General features: G+C 37.7%; 1 protein-coding gene across 4 annotated transcripts in view; it reads right to left on the bottom strand.

The window, feature by feature from the left end:
• Nucleotides 1-124: 124 nt before the first annotated feature.
• slc4a10b (solute carrier family 4 member 10b) overlaps nucleotides 125-16,613 on the bottom strand; it is a 30,226-nt gene continuing 13,737 nt past the window's right edge. For all 4 annotated transcript variants that reach the window (XM_020713101.3, XM_011489733.4, XM_020713100.3 and 1 more), the window contains 18 exons: nucleotides 15,744-15,832; nucleotides 13,297-13,454; nucleotides 13,127-13,214; nucleotides 11,500-11,646; nucleotides 11,315-11,415; nucleotides 10,537-10,711; nucleotides 10,315-10,448; nucleotides 9,935-10,180; nucleotides 9,312-9,417; nucleotides 7,976-8,137; nucleotides 7,660-7,773; nucleotides 7,421-7,582; nucleotides 7,092-7,343; nucleotides 6,953-7,021; nucleotides 6,152-6,325; nucleotides 3,585-3,704; nucleotides 3,431-3,495; nucleotides 125-2,410 (listed from right to left, as the gene is read on the bottom strand). In XM_020713101.3, the coding sequence (XP_020568760.1) occupies nucleotides 2,335-2,410; nucleotides 3,431-3,495; nucleotides 3,585-3,704; nucleotides 6,152-6,325; nucleotides 6,953-7,021; nucleotides 7,092-7,343; nucleotides 7,421-7,582; nucleotides 7,660-7,773; nucleotides 7,976-8,137; nucleotides 9,312-9,417; nucleotides 9,935-10,180; nucleotides 10,315-10,448; nucleotides 10,537-10,711; nucleotides 11,315-11,415; nucleotides 11,500-11,646; nucleotides 13,127-13,214; nucleotides 13,297-13,454; nucleotides 15,744-15,832 (2,438 nt within the window). In that variant the 3' untranslated portion in view covers nucleotides 125-2,334. The remainder of the gene's footprint in view (nucleotides 2,411-3,430; nucleotides 3,496-3,584; nucleotides 3,705-6,151; nucleotides 6,326-6,952; nucleotides 7,022-7,091; nucleotides 7,344-7,420; nucleotides 7,583-7,659; nucleotides 7,774-7,975; nucleotides 8,138-9,311; nucleotides 9,418-9,934; nucleotides 10,181-10,314; nucleotides 10,449-10,536; nucleotides 10,712-11,314; nucleotides 11,416-11,499; nucleotides 11,647-13,126; nucleotides 13,215-13,296; nucleotides 13,455-15,743; nucleotides 15,833-16,613) is intronic.

Raw genomic sequence — 16,613 nt, 5'->3', positions numbered from 1 at the left:
CTGCCTACTTCTTTTTAACTGTTCTGTCTGCAATTTAGCTTTTTTCCCCCTTTCTGTTTAGATATAGGGGGGAAAAAAGCAACTACTTTATACTAATACTTTATACAAAAGTAGGAAGCACATGTACTGCACATAGAAATTTATTTAGGTTCACACAATTGCAATGTATAACAGGATAACGTTGCTTCATAGATGATTCCCTAACCAGTTCATCCCACTTCTTTTGACTTAGCAGTTTTGAGAGTGAAATGTTTGAATAAGAATACTTGTAAACAATGACTGAACAAACATCAGGCAGAAACAGCACTAAAACACATCTGAATAACCTTAAAGGACATCAACAGTTTAAGCAGTAAAGTTTAACTACAAAATACTAAGTCTGGTAAAAGATAAACACTCTGTAGCAAATACCAAATAGTACAAACACAACAAAATTACATTTAAAGTAATACCTTTATGAAGAATTATGGTGCCAATCTTTTAGCAAAAAGGGCTATTTCTTTATCAAAATATTGAATTATCAATGTAATGGTAAAACACAGAGTTCAGTTTATATTTATAAAGGTTTCTTTGTTCAAGCACCAATTGTCAAGTTGCACATTAATTTACACACACAGACTTCCAAAAATACCTCTGAAACAGTAATCGTCCAAAAGAAGGTAACCTGAAAGAGTTGCACAATATTCACTCTAATTATGGGGCTGTGGGCCTTATTTAATGCGAAACGGGTAACCTCCTCAACTGGAAAAGAACAAACTTTTAATTAATACAATTATTTTGTGTATAAATTATCTAAGGAAAACTTGAGTTTGGAAAAATTGCAAATAATTAAACATATTCTTAACTTTAACCCTTGCGCTATCTTAGATGACCCCACCCTTGCATTGACATGTTCTCCCTACCATGACAAAGGTGGATAAAGGTGGAAAGATTTCATGTAATCTATGGACACCAGTGAAGATCACAAACCATTGAAGAAAAAAGGTTCAGTGCACTGTCTAGTGGGTCTAGATCAGTGTTTTTCAACCTTTTTTGAGCCACGGCACACTTTAACCTTGACAAAAATCCCGCGGCACACCAGCATCCAAAAAAAAAAAAAAAGCAGAAACTCATAGTCTGTTTTGATGTACAGCCCCCCCCCCCCCCCCCCCCCGGCAATCTGACGTGCATTTTTGTGATAATTGTGGCAGAAAAAGCAGGAAGTTGCAGATGTTTTTCTAAAAGATGTAATAAAAGTTAAGTTACATACAAACTGTATGTTCGTTGTGTTTTCAAGACGTGTAAGAAGGACGACTCATTGAGCCAATGCATCATGGGAGATGTAGTGTGAAAACTGCGAGAAAACGGCAGAAAGACTCGCGTCTCTGAGCTTCATGGTTTTGTTCACTTGTTCCACGGTCTGATACCGGATTCTGTGGAAAGCTACACTGCTAAAGACGAGCTTTAGCTGGTGTTTTTGTCGGAACTGAGTGAGTTATGAGCGAAATTGGAACAAGGAAGTGGAGACTTTAACCACTTCTGATTGGTCAGACTGATGACATGTGATTAAGCCTTCAAGAATGATTGGTGGAGTCGTGGAGACAGTAAAAGCTGCGGGACTTTTCCTTACACAGTTATAGCTGCAGCTATTTCGCGTTACCGTCATTCTTATTAAAATGTCTCTAATAGAATCAAATAAACACAAAGAAAAAAGTATTTTATGATCGTTTATATTCCTAACTACTCAGTGTTTTATCAGGACCTGTTTGGATGAACAAAGAGCTGATTTCCTGGAGATGGGAAATGCTTTTAGATCAGTTAATGAGGGCAATTTTCCACGGCACACTTGACCATCTCCCACGGCACACTAGTGTGCCGCGGCACACTGGTTGAAAAACACTGGTCTAGATGACCCAACTCCCAATGTTAAAGTGCCTAGGATAGGACAAGGGATAAAGAAGCAAATGTACATTAAAATGTATAATAAAGACAAAGGAAATAACTGACAACTCCCTATAAAAAAAAGTGAAGCTTAGTGCTCCTAAAAATATTTCAGTTCATAAAATGTTTAAAAAAACAACGGAGTTGTCTTGGCAAAAATTAAACAACCAGCAGAGGGCAGTATAACACTTTTTTTTGCAAGTTTACGACATGAAAAAACAAAAATAACAGCCTCTTAAGTTTTAAAACACTTCTTAATTTGAACAAAACAAAAACATTGTCAAACTCTTTAAAAGTTAAGTTCAAGTGACTTTTACAGCTTTTTTGAGCGACTCAAGACACAAACAAAGACTGTGGTTGTGACTGGTTGAATGTGATCCAAGTAGCGTTGCAAAAAATATCCAGAAAAGTTTCTCAACCGTTGGCATCCCAAGTGTTTCCAAAAGAACCCTTTGACATCTCATCTGTGATGTTAATGACAGGAATTCCTCTGTAAAACAAGAGACAGCGAACAGTTCAAATTTCAACAACTCGAGATTGTTGTGACCCAAAAACCCAGAAGATGCAAAGTACGCCCCTTACTCTCCCCCTCTGCCCCTGCCGCCCTGGTCAGAAAAAACACTTTTTTCTTTTTAAATGGCAGATTTTCTATTTGTTTTTATCTCACAACCATTTTGTTTTTGGGTTGCCAGGGGGTGACAAACATGTTTATTTTTAGAAAAATCTCCAAAAGTAAACTTTGGATTTCCTTGGTAACAGAGGTTTTATTTTTTTGTTAACCACCCCAACATTCCTAGAATGGTTGTATTGTATATCACATCGTTTTGTTCAGCTTGACCCAAGGTTTCACGTATTACATTTTCACAAAATTCCGGTAGACAATTTACAAGCAATAAAGGAACGCCGCTTTTGCAAGCTTACAATGGTAACGCCATTAAAAAATTTACAACCTTTAAAATCAACATTTTTCCCAAGTTGCTTCTGAATGATGCTTGAGGAGTTGGGAGGCAATAGATTGCAATTTGTAGAAATTAGTAAAGGTGAGTTATTTTATTAATTAATTTTAATTCCAGATGGCAGCCTCTTTCCAAGGTCGAGGGTCAACGAAACTGTGGTTGTAGCCTCAAGCTAGTTAATTGTGTGTATAAAGTTTCGTGAAAATCGCTCAAACAAAAGTTGTCTTTTCCCATATGTTTTTTTTTTTTGCTTATTCAAAAATTGTCAAAAATACATTTTTACCGGATACATGATGGGGGCCAAAGTTTGCTCAAACATGCGGTAAGAAGAAGAATTGAAAAAACAATGTGGCTCCTGCAGTCCAGGACTGCTGCAGGGCATGATGGGATTTTTTATAAAAATTAATTGAACTAAAACATTTTTTGGGTATATTGTCAAAAATCATTTTGCATTAATAGTCACAATATTTTATTGTAACTTCCTGTTGGGACTGACTTGTTTTTGCTATTGCTTTTTTGCAAAGTAAAACTTTATGAACTGTATAGAAACTCACTTATATCCGCCTAATGGCACTTGCACAGCCCCTTCTTCCTCTGCTAATATACTCTGCTCTTCATCCTATGGATGAATAAAGACAGAAAGTTCAGTCTTCATGCACGAATGTTACCAAACACATTCAATTGACTGCTAACATAAACATAGCATACCTCCTCAGCGTCTTCCAGCTTCTTCTTTTTGCTTTCTGGCATGAGATCATCCAGCCAGCTCAGCTCCCTCTTGGTGAAGATGCAGTCCATCAACTTTCTGATGAACACCAGAGCCAACACCTGCACGGTTTACAGTGAAACAACGGAAAACACACAAAGGTTTCACAATGCACCATGCATGTAAAAAAAATTGAATTTTAATTTATTTCATGGAGTCTAAAATAGGAAAGGAATTTACAACGTATATTCTCACTCTAAAGCTCTTTTCTAAAGCATCTCCAATCGGAACTTCCTTTACTTCTTCAATTGCTGCGTTAGTTGTTGAGGAATAAAACAAAAAAGTGTAGCCTTAAATAATTACATGATATAATAATTACATAACTTTTAGCATACTGTGTTCACACACTGGACTGGCGCTACCCTACACAAGTGCATGCATCTACAGTTGGAAGTTGTGAACACAGTTGTTGCTAATTTATGTCAAAGTGAATTTGGCTCCAAGTCTTTTTCTTTCACAGCTCCTTTCTGATATATGAAAGACTTGTCGTCTAATTATGGCTGGTCACAAACTACAATTTCTCCAATTTAATTTCTCCTCCATGATCAAGTTTCAATATGGTTGGCACTTGCGTGAATTAAAATGATGCCATCCATGTATCACTACCGAATCAGAGTTCCTTGTTGATCAAAGTTCATTGGTTTAATTTTCACATACATCGACCCTGAAAGCGGACCTAAAGATTTGCGTAGCAACGCGCAAACGCAAGAGTTTTGAACGCGGAAGCCTAAAATGCGAATATGCACCCGCTTACATAGATTTTTCACTGGAAATGGTCGTTTGAACGTGCGTTTCCGAGTCTGCTGTGAACATAGCATGAGATCAAATGCGTTCAATGACTGAAACACCCTCACTTGCTTTAAAACATCAAAATGCAAAATTAAATGAGTCAAAAACTTGTATAAAAAAAAAGACCATAAATCAGATCTGTTTCTTTATGAAATGTTTGAATCCTCAAGCATCTTGGTGCTTGAGCTGCATTATGTGAAGATGACAAAATTCCACTAGAGGGGATTTGTGATCACTGAGAAAAAAAGTGGGATATACTTCAGGTCTCACATGTTTGTGCAAGCATAAACGTACTCGTGTCTATAGCGATCATAATAGCTGTCAGGTTTCGTTTTGAGCTGCATGCTCTGCTAGACAGAATCTCCTGTGAGCAGTGGACTGCTTCTGTGTGGAACTTAACTGTTTCTACAGCCACGTTTTGATGTAGCAGAAGCTTATGTAGAGTTTTTGACACCAACATCAGTGGACAGCACTGGATTCCCAGTGAAAAAGGGATAGTTGTGATGAACACAATCCCCATGAGCATCTGTTTTTGTTTTTTCTACATACCGGTACTCATCTGTTGGAAGTATTGCTTTCTGCAGTGCATTTTTGGGTTAAAGACCTTGAAGTCATAGCATTTTCATAAACTCCTTGATTAGCTTTCTTATCATCAACATTGACCAAGTCGCATCAATCTTTATGAGTTCAATCCAGTTCTCTAAAATTTGTAGCAAAAGCTTAATATCAACATTGCATTAACCTTGCTCATTTTTTTTCCAGTGATTATTTTCTTTATTTAGCCAGTCAGCTTCCCCTTCTTTCTCCCTTTTTCATACTTTAACTTCCTTTTTGTCTGCGTTGGCGCCCTCTTGCGACCGCAATGTGAACTGTCACTCCTGTTGGCAATGTTAGACTTGTGCGCAAACTGTTTACATTCCATGAAATGTACAGCTTCCTACTCTTCAGTGCGAGTGCAAAATCATTTTTAGACTTGTTTGGTGGCTCTTCACCAGAACTGACAGAAGCTCTTGAAGTTCTAGGTTTTTTTTTGTTATCATCAGCATTGTTGGCAGGCATGAGAATCAGGTGCAATCTGTTCACTGATTGAAATGTCCTGACTGATATATTAACAGCCAGATACAATGCGTCACACAAAGCCATGTTCTAGTACACTTGAGTGTCCAGATTTAATTATTTTTCATCAGGCAGACTTTTTGTTGACGTGGAGCTGAGATATTTAGGAAAGTCTATCTATTGTTAGCAGATCAATACATAGTTCTGGTGTTGAGCTTTATCTGGTTAACATGAGGATGTGAGTGGCACCCTTGTTCTGCTATGGCATGAGAGCTGTGGTGGAGCATCTCCTCTTTTTGATCTGGAAAAAGACAGACTTTTCTCGCTCATCAATTAAAGAAATAAAAAAAAAAAAACAATTAAGAATACCGGTATGTTTATTAGCTTATAAACCATAGTAGTAGGTTTAGGGGTTGTCATCTGGACTTAGTTTTTAAAGTTGGAAGACGTTTCACCTCTATCCAAAAGGCTTTTTCAATTCAAAGCTTTTAAAGTTCTGAACAAAACTATAGTAAAATTAAGCATTTTGTGGAGAGCATTTCTGCATTAAACATCATGCACCCCCTACTTTATCGGCCATTTGCTTTCCATTTGTAACCCTTGAATGTGAGAAACTCTGGGGTGCCAGACGTCTGTAGGTTTTACCAGCCTGCTGTCAACTAACCATCATGGGAAACACGATGGCAGCCCTGGAGGTTTTGATGATCCACAGCAGAACCAGACAGCTGAGCTGGATGATGGTGAAGAGGTGAATCTTCCTCAGGGGAACGTGTCGTAAGTAGATGAAGTCTGGCTGATGCTTGGGCGGCATGCCAAACAAAGTGAGACGATCGAAGAACTGCAGGAGACAAAAAAGAGAATAAGATGTAAAAAAAAAACTAAACCACAAAAACCTCCTCCCTGACAGATCTGCAGCCTCCCTGTCTTATTTATAGAAAGACCTGATTAGGAAAATCATTTCCAGGTTGGTTTATTCAGAGTGAAGTTACCAGACTCTGGAGAGCTTCACTGTCTCACTGAATATGTAGAGATGGAAGTTGGATCTCTGATCACAATTCCAGATAATACTTGGAAAATAGATGAATCGTTCAGGAAAAAATACAAATTTCTTTATTGTTCCAGAATATGTTGTTTTCAGTACGAAACCTGTAAGTATTTAAGTGATTTTTCCAGTAAATTGATGCATGCTGCACTTTCTCCCAACGTGAACCAAAGCCTTTTTCACAGTATTCATTACATTTTGAATCACAGATTTTTGCTTTTTTTATGAAATAACATTTTTAAATTAATGAAAATGTTTTACTTTAGACTTGGTCAGTCTTCATTGAATTAACAGAAAAAGAATGAAAGGAAAAAATTGTACTTTTAAGTTAATCCAAAAACAAATTTGTTTCTCTTCTTTTTAAAGCTCAAATTGAACAGAAATTTTGACATGACGTGTGTGTGAAACTCAAAAATAGTTTACCTGAATGCCTCTGAGAGAAGAAGCTCCCATATAAAGGAACACCCCATACAACACTGGCATGGGAATGAACTGAGAATAGAGTCAGAACGGATTTACAGTCACATGAGAACTTAAGAAAAAGACAAAATTGCAGGCTCACCTTAAGCACTGACGTCATGAAGACGGAGCAGCCCATGAGGGTGAAAATCATGAGACCCGTGAATCGCTGTTCTCTAATTCCCAGGAATTTTGGCTGCTCCCCGGGAGCTGAGCACTCAGACTCCAGCTTCAGGCTGTTCACATGTGTGATGGAGAGGACAGTGGCCGCTACAAACCACGGCAGGCCCATCAAAGAACACACGCCCAGCATCAGCCCGACCATGAACAGGTCAAGGTGGTATCCGCAGCCTTTCTAGAAGATAGGGAAAGTCCAGGTGAACACAGGTGCTCTGCAACAGGAAATCGAGCCTTCAGCCAGACGGAAAGTACCTTGAGTTTGTTTTCCTTCCTGTTGATGATCACAGCTGTGATCTGTTGGTCCATGAAGATGAGAATGGTACAGAGTAGAGCCGGAACCACAGTTATGATTACCGTCCACCAGGGATTGGGACCCAACGGGTTAATGAACCAACCTCGATCATCTCTGGTCGGCTAATGAGACATCACCAATTTTTAAAGACTTTGAAAAATTCTTTATTAATCTAATTTTATTTTGTGTCAGAGCTCACCTTAAATACACTTGGAACCTTTAGTTTTGGAGAGGGAACACCCAGGGCATAGTCTACTAAAACCATGGTGAGAATGGTGAAAAAAACTGCAAAGTCGCTGATGATGGATCGCACCTGCGAAAATAAAAAAAAAAACTTTAAAAAAAAGTTCTAAAAACACCTATTATGCAAACGTAAAACTTTACTTTTCCTCCCCATTTTGGTCATGCAATTTTCCTCTGTGGCCACTAGAGTTTGCTGATGTTCCATGCTATCATTTTCACAGCTTTCAATAACTGCTCCCAAGAAAATAAGAGGGGATATCAGTGCATTATACCTTTGTGGGAAAGTAATTGCTGAACTTGAACTCTTTGAGGAAGGCAGACATGAAGACGGTGGAAAAAAAGAGGATGACACACCAGAAGAGAACATCGGGAACATAAGGTCCATGAGGGCCACAGGCACTGCCCACAAACTCGCCCTGCTTTTCAATACAGTCCTGCAAAAAAAAAAAAAAAAAAAGGCAGCCTTAGTGAGCATACTAATATTGAACTATGTCTTTCCTTTCCGGTTTACCTTCAGGGGTTTGCAACAGGGAATCAGTTTCCTTCATATTACCCTGTCTTTTGCATCCTCTACTGCAGGGATGGCCAACCTTGGTCCTCAAGAGACCCTGCTTGTCTTCCAGTCCTTACTGACCAGCTTGCTGCTGATTAGCTGACTCAAGTGATTCCACATCCTAAATGACTGAAAACGCCTGATTTAGCATCAAACAGGACAGGGAGAGCTGGAAAATGGGCAAGGTGGAGGCTCTTGAGGACCAGGGTATGGCTCCGCTCTAGTCTAACACCAGCTCCCTTCATTTCTTCTTTTACAGCATCCATAAACCTTCTCGTTGATATTCCTCTAGATCTCTTACTTGGCAGCTCTAGTATGCTACTATTGAAAAAACTAAGTAAAGAAATTATCCTATATACAGTATATATATATATATATATATATATATATATATATATATATATATATATATATATATATATATATATATATATATATATATATATATATATATATATATATATATATATATAAGCCACTCGTGTTCAAGTTTATCTGCAGATTAAATGCTTCAGAGAATACTCTCATCTTGGCTATAAGCAACATTAGATTTAGTGCCATACACTTCCAGTCATATTTATGGAAACACTGGAGGGACTGTCTTTTTATTTGTCATTGTAACTAATTTTTTTATGGTGTGGTATGTATAAGTAATGTTTTTGTCTTTGTATTTATTCATATCCTTTTAAATTCTTTTTTTTTTGTTAACTATATACTGTCCCTCAACTGGTGTATTCTTGACACACATTTTTAATGTAGTGGGTCTGTGTACTCCTTTTTACTGATTGGAGCATGAGTCTGGAATGAATTCGATCTATCTATCTATCTATCCATCTATCCATCTATCCATCCATTTATCTATTTGTCTCCCTAAAGTTACATCGTTATTAGGTGTAAAATAATCCAGTATAATCCAACCCACATGGCCTTAATCTCATCTACTCAGTATCCTTCATCTGGAAAGCAGGCCACTTAAAGACATGCAATCGGATTATTTTCTCTTTATAAATGACTTTTTGTAATTGTTGTGATTAAAGGCTAGTGTGAAGTCCTACCTTCGCCTCCATGGCTTCCCAGTAGATTTCTGAGGCGGTGACATTGTTAATCTCCCAAAACTTCAAGGTCTCATTGGTAGGATCTGAAGGCTCAATGCAAGTACATCTGCAGGACACGCATGAACATCCAGAGTCATTAATAATTCTTGATTGTGTGCTTGCTGCTCTGAAATTAAACATGTTTGATTTGATTGATTGATTCCAAGCATTAAAAATAATAGAATACTGCAATAAAAATACAATACACAGATATTAATGAATAAATTGATTAGAAAATAAAGAAGTTAATTACAAAAATGGTTAAATGCCGTCTTCTTGATAGTGTGTAAATACTCATAATCATAGACTGTTTTGCAGAGATGCATACATATATGCCACATTAGATTGATTAAACGTATTGATTATCAATCAAAGTCGAGTAGAGTTTTCTTGTAAGGGAGTGAGTAGAAGGGAATTTAAATGATCCCATCCTGTTTCAATTATTATTTATTTTTGCATAGTTACCATAATCTTGCCCTTAATAAATCAAGTGCAGATCATTTATCAAGAAACTAAATGGAGTGCTTATTGGTTATCCACAGACAACAATCTTACATCCTTTCATGTGAATCATGTTTACATACGAGTACGTGGTGAGTTTGTTCAGGTTGTTGTTCTTGTTAAAAGGAAAATGTTCGCCAAGGTGGGTCAGTTTCTCCAACGCTTCATATATGAAAATGATGCAGATGAGCGAGGCGAAAGCTTCCTCTGTAAAACGGGTGATGTAGCAAACCAGGGAACTGGCATCCGTGGCCACCAGCAGAAGGCAGAGGAAAGCTGTCCACAGGCCGATGCAGGTTCTCAGGGACAGGTAAGACAGCCCATACTCCCTGTGTGTGGATGCACAGGTGCACATGTGAGCAAATTATTTATAACAGGAAACTACAACAGATGCTGCAATAAATTAAATTTCTTTGTACTGTCAAACTGAAATGTGTATTTTTGCCGGCGCCGAGAAACCTACTTGCAGAATTTGAACAAAATCTTTTCAAACACAAGAACAGGGCCTGTGCTTCCCAGAATGGTGAGGGGCTGCCCCGCAAACAGGGAGTACGCTATTCCAGTCAGAGAGGCTCCGAACAGAGACTCAATGGCACTCTGGAACACAGCAGAGGAAGAAGTTAAAGCAAACAGAAGCGTGTGCAGTCAGGAGAGCAGAAAGGTTTGATGGGGAAACGAGGCTTACTATTCTTCCTTCTGTAGCCTCGCCCAAAAGCCCCCCAAAAGTGATAACAGGGGACATGCAGGCACAGTAGAGGAAGAGGAACGAGGCGATGCACTGCAAGTTAATGGCATCAGTGTAGTCAGACAGATAGTGGGGGACCTTCCGCTTGATGTCAAGAATGAGACCACCAAACAGCCTTAAAAAAAGAAAGACCACTCATCAGTTTTAGTAGCACTTCATGTTCCTTTCTTTTTAAAACAATTCATTAAAAATTCCTCTTTCCATTTTTCCCCTTGTTCCTACTTAATGTTCTGCTCCACGAGGAAGGTCCCTGGTATTGAAAAGTCTAGCTGCAAATAGAATACTGGAAGGAAACGGGTTTCTATGGAAACCACTTTGAACTACAGCTAAAGTTTCCTCACAAACATTGTAGATGTTCGGCATTATATTAAGCTTTTTGATTGACACCATCATATCAGGAAATGTTTGCTTTCATGACTTTATTCCACGCTTCACATCGGTGCGACATGGGAAATGAGTTAACTGGTGAGTTGAACCAGCAGTTGTTACTGCACCACAAATATCAGCTGGGTATGTTTTCTTTTTGTCTCTTTAATTACACAGCAGACCTGCTGTATTGCAAAGGACAACATATTTCATGATGACACTGCAGATTGAGAAGTATAAATGTTTATTAATGCATTTCCAGAGAAACCATTCTGTGCTCCGGCACACAATGTTTTCAGGTCTACAAAGATATTTCGAAGAAAAAAAGTAAAGAATATATCAACAATATTACCTTCCGGTTCGCTGCAGTTCTGGACCTCCATGGCCATGTGCTTCCTCCTCCTCCCCATCAACTAAACCATTCGATAATATGTTGCTTTTCTTCCTTTTTTCCTGTCACAGCAGTTCACAAACACTTGACCTTCACATCCTGCAACCATTGAGACCTAAAAGGATTAAACAAAACGTTCTTCTGACCTGAGAAGGGACATTTTTTGGTGGCTCTATACGAATGGTTGGATCCCACTCTCCTGGAGGCAGGACAGTCACTTGATCAAGGAATTCATCAATACCGGCGATCAGATCATTTCGGTCTTTGGCCTTATAGGCGACATCGTGAAAAACCTGCAGACAGAAGAAAGTGACAGACTGCCGTAGTTTTCTTTAAAAACATCTTATTTATTCATCATCTTTTGGCAAAAAAAAAAAAGTTTCTCTTTGTTTACGTGCAGAAGACTAGATTTTCCATCAAGCAAACAGACTATTTTTTTAAAAAACAAGTGTTTTCTACACCAGGGTTCAGATGAGCTTTCACACCTTTAGAAGCAAGTGAACAAATTGTGGTGTGAATGCAACCTTTTGTCATTCAGTAGTCTTAAGAGTAGACAAACAGAAACACATAATGTGGTTTTTTTTTAACTACAGACAAAAGAAGAAAATAAAAACCCATTTCAGTACAATGTGTATTAGGAGATTACAACTACTGTGCAGAAACATTAGGGACAAATGGCGGGATGAACAAAAAACATTTTCTTTCAAACACAGATCTGCTCCACACTAACAAATATTGAGCAAGAAATGTCAAACACTGTGGCAGAAATTTTGGCACTAAAGGTATTCACCCTCTTCAGAAAATATGGTTACATCTGGAAACATGTAACCATCAACATGAAAATTTAAAATACAGATTATGTAAAACATACTTTTTTTGTGGCACATAAAATTTTTAATGTCTCAATATTTATTTTACTCCGATGGCTCTTTGAGATGTTTAAATGCCCACTTTGTTCATCTTTTGATTATTTTTTAAAAGGTTGCAGTAGCCATTTAATTTTTAGCCGTATCCACAAAAAAAACCTGTGTCGTTTTCTGGGACATAGTTTCAGCAGAGCAACAGAGGTTGATTAGAAAAACGCCTCTGTGCTGTGGGCGGGACTGTTGACATGGACCCCCCCCCTGCAGAGAGCTTGGAGCAAGAAGCTCATTTTGTGTATTTTGTGTGTCACAATACAATCTTTTTTCAGCTGCTCCGGCTACACAATGGTTTGAATAAAGAAATACTCGGAAAAGCAAATCTGAGCTTAATTTTCTCTATCATCATCAGAAAAATACCACAAGAACGTGTTAAAAAACACCAAAAAACACAATTTTCATCAGAGTAGGTCTTTAAACAAAGCTTTTCAAGGCTTTAAATAAAAATGTCCTATCAACATGCACATGTATAAAAATGTCATATGTGTACATTATAGAATTTCGTGAAAAGCTGTTTTTTCTATGAACACATTTTATTTGATGAAAGGCCTAAAAACTTGTGGAAATTTTCTGTCCTGATGGATGACAATATAAACTGTGGGCAAAAGAGGAGCGCATGAGGGCTGACTAATCGCTAAAATCAAGTTATGAAAGCTCTGAGCTGTGCTTCACACTTTGAAATGTTCCACCACTTTGGGAATTTGCTCCGTTCTGCTGGTCTGTGAATTTATTCAAAGAGAAGAAAATCTGACAATGATATCTGGCTGAAACTCTGAGCAATCTGTACACTTTTTTTGGAATTCATTTAAGGGTGACAGCAGCACGGTGCAGATGTTCCTTGATCCATGCTTACCTCGTCTGTCATAAGTGTTGCAATGGACCTCCCAATTTCGTGATACTGAGCCGCCCTACCAAAGGGCCCTAATAGAATAAAGAGGAACCTGAAAGCAAAGTCAGAGCGTTTCCAGTGACCGTTTTACAGCAGCATGGAAGCATTTAGCATTAAGTCCTGCAGTCAGTCACCTTGTGGCAATTGGGACTTCGGCCAGCCCGTTGAGCAGCATGGCGGGGGACAGGCGCACAAACGCCACCACCGGCTTGTTCAGAAACTCTAGCTCTCCCACCAACACGTTGCATGCCTCTGCCCCCGGCGGGATCTTCTTCATAAAATGCAGGTCTATCTGAAAGAGGACACCGGGTGCAGGAACATGTGAAAGGTCTGACACGCCGTTTCAGATGGCTTAAGCAGCTTTGAGTATGGGGATTACTTAAATAATAGGGGGGGGATAACTCATGTGGCATGTTTTTTTTTAATGGTTTATCCTCACAATAATCCCAGGATGTAAGAGTCTAAATAGCTTTAAGTCTAAACATTACTCAACTTTGTGTTTGTAATTGTTTCACACTTATCTAAATTAAAGAGTAACACAATTTTTAAAAAGTAAATTTTATAAAACCCTGAAATAAGTTAAAAAAAAACTGTTTTTCTTTAGTTTTTAACTTGCATTTCACACTGAATGTGGCTGTAAAAAAGCAGTTTTTACGATAATTCAAGACTTCATAAGACAAATACATTACACTGTATTTATTTAGTACAAATACATCTCTAATTGGGGAAAAAAATATCTAGCATCCAACAGATTCATAATTTTCCATTAAACTCTTTAAAATAGCAGTCGAGCACATTTTAGTTATTTCAGAAACAAAATCTATATAGAGGTCTTCTGTCTTTTACTGTATATGTGAGGTCCGTAAATAGTTATTACTCAACATTTTTTTAATCCTAATCTCTCCCTACACCGCTTTTCAGCATAAAGTGACCACCTGTTTGCTTTTTAATTAACCTTTAATTTTCTATAGAACATTCTATACATGTAGATTGAATTTTTTTTGTTTCTATTATGATAAACTTGTGACACATTTGCTCTTGTATTATTCATAGATCCAGGTTTTAAATGTGTTTGCTCTTTTTACCCATAGAAAGGGATATTGGTCAATTTACCGAACCACCTCTTCATGCAAATTTAAAGAAATGCAATCAAATATACCTGTTTTAGGCATAAACGAGTGCAGTTAATAAATAAAAATGTGCAACCACAAAACTGACTACTAGTTTATGTTACAAGTTCTCAAATATGTAAAAAAAAAAAACTAGAAAACATTCAAACTGCCTTCTTATTTTAATCATTTTTTGGTCAATAGGGGCCCCTTGTACAAGAGCAGCAATTAACAGCATTGAGAAGATGCTGAACCAAAACTGGGCTGTTAACAAATTATTTGCAACATCCAGCTGAAATACATATTAATGTGTGTATTTATACCTGAGAAAATGTGTTTATGCTAGGTTATTTCTCTGTTGCATCAATGCTTCTTGGCAATAAATCTTTTTATTGTTGGAAAACCCATTAGTTTGACATTTTAAACAAGGCCACATTAGTAAATACCATGCATTTGTGGGATAAACAGTAAATATTAGTTAGTGGCTTCACTTAATTACAGTTATGTCAGAAGAAACAAGCTCCAAAGCTCCTCCATTCTTATTATCAATATTGTGCTTTAATTTGAAATCAGAGGATCAACAGTCTTCATTTTATTCTGAATTATTCTCAAGCATAAATTAAGGAATCTGCATAGTAGTCAGCTTTAATTTTTTTTAAATAATTATAGATGTTTTTAGGGTTCAAACATCCTCAATACACCCTTTATACGCTTTTCTCATACATACATACATGGTTCAATTTTCTCTCTTGTTGAATTTCTCAAAGTTCAAACCTTTGTAGAGAAATAAATCCAGTATTCTAGATAAAAGCAAAGTGTAAGAAGTCAGAGCTCTGTCTCCCCTTCTGGTCACCGGCAGGAGCAGTCTGCAGAGTACTGAATTCACTTCATCTCTCAGCAACCCCAGTGTGCACTTCCTGGATGCCACACACCTGACACACATTCACTCAATCAATCACAGTCTACTTAAGCACTGTACTGAGCCTCACTCAGTGCAAAGTATTGTTTGTGCCTTATTTACTGAGCAGTATGTCATGACCAAGCGTCTGATTTCCTGATCCAGTTTCTGACGGTTTGCCTGCCCTGGATCCTGACTACCCCTGTCTCTTCTCTGATGCTCTCGTTCCTGTTATTGACTTCTCCCTGCCTGACCCTGATTTAGCTTTGGAATTTTAGCTGAGCTAATAAACCTGCTGCAATTGGAACCAGCCGTCTGGGGGTTCTTGTGACACTGAGATCCTCTCAGCAAGCTAAATGCATTCTGTACTGTCCAGGAGACACGACACAAAGGAGACTTATTGACAATGGTCTACAGCCAATCAGGACACAAAACACAAGGTACTGTGTTCTGTACACAAAAAAAATTAACAGACTCTTTGATATTGGCAGAGAAACCTGTATCTTGCATTTTCAGTTCTGCCACTCACTCCACAAATGCATCTTCCATACCAATATTTACATCTATTTCATACCTTGCTGAAGTCCACAGAGCTGTTCTCTCTGCTAACATCTGCTTTTCCATCTGGACATGCTAACTGGGATTGGGATGCCATCATCTGACCTGGACAAACAAAAGAGCCCAACATCAGGTCTAAAGATTTTTCTTTAAGAGCCATGAAACACAGTCTTTACATGATGCTAGGGGGGAAGAAATTATGAAAACCTCTTGGAAAAACAATCCAGTTATTGATACGCACCTTGCATCGCACAGAAGACAAAAGGTTAGTAGATAAGGGAATATTTTATTGGCCATATCCATGCACATTTCTCTCTTGTTAAAGTAAAACCTCACAAATTATCTGCTAAACTGCAGCATTAAAAAGAAAAAAATCAGGCTCATCATTAAAATCACTGCCAAGCTGGCTGACAGGTCTGGCCTAATTCCTGCAGCCGTTAAACTGTGTGGTCAGAAATTAGCACTCATTACGGCGCTAATGCGCTCACAGAGATAAAACAAAAATGCAACAACTAAGTATTCGCATCACAGAAAGACCTCTTCCGAATCCTTTTCTTAAACCTCTGGAAAGAGAAGATGCACATGATCAGAAATGATGCATAACTGCCATTTTAAACCTTTTTAAATTGACTTTATGTCAGATGAAAGCTCTGACAAACAAAGCAAACTACAAGCTTTTTAAAAAAATATTGATTCTTTATTCAATAATTTGATTAAAGAAATACTGCAATAATGCAATTTCAAACTTAATTTTTTATATATGTCCTCCATCATGAGAAAAATGCCTATAGAACATATTACAAACACAATTTTTATTGAATTTGATCTTTAAAAAACTAAGACTTTTCAATAAAACAGTAAAGTTGTTGCAGCCATAAAAGGAGAC

Source organism: Oryzias latipes, chromosome 21, assembly GCF_053564925.1.
Source record: "Oryzias latipes strain Hd-rR chromosome 21, Olatipes_Hd-rR_3.1".
In the NCBI taxonomy this organism is placed as follows: Eukaryota; Metazoa; Chordata; class Actinopteri; order Beloniformes; family Adrianichthyidae; genus Oryzias; species Oryzias latipes.
This window is presented reverse-complemented; position numbering and strand designations above follow the sequence as displayed.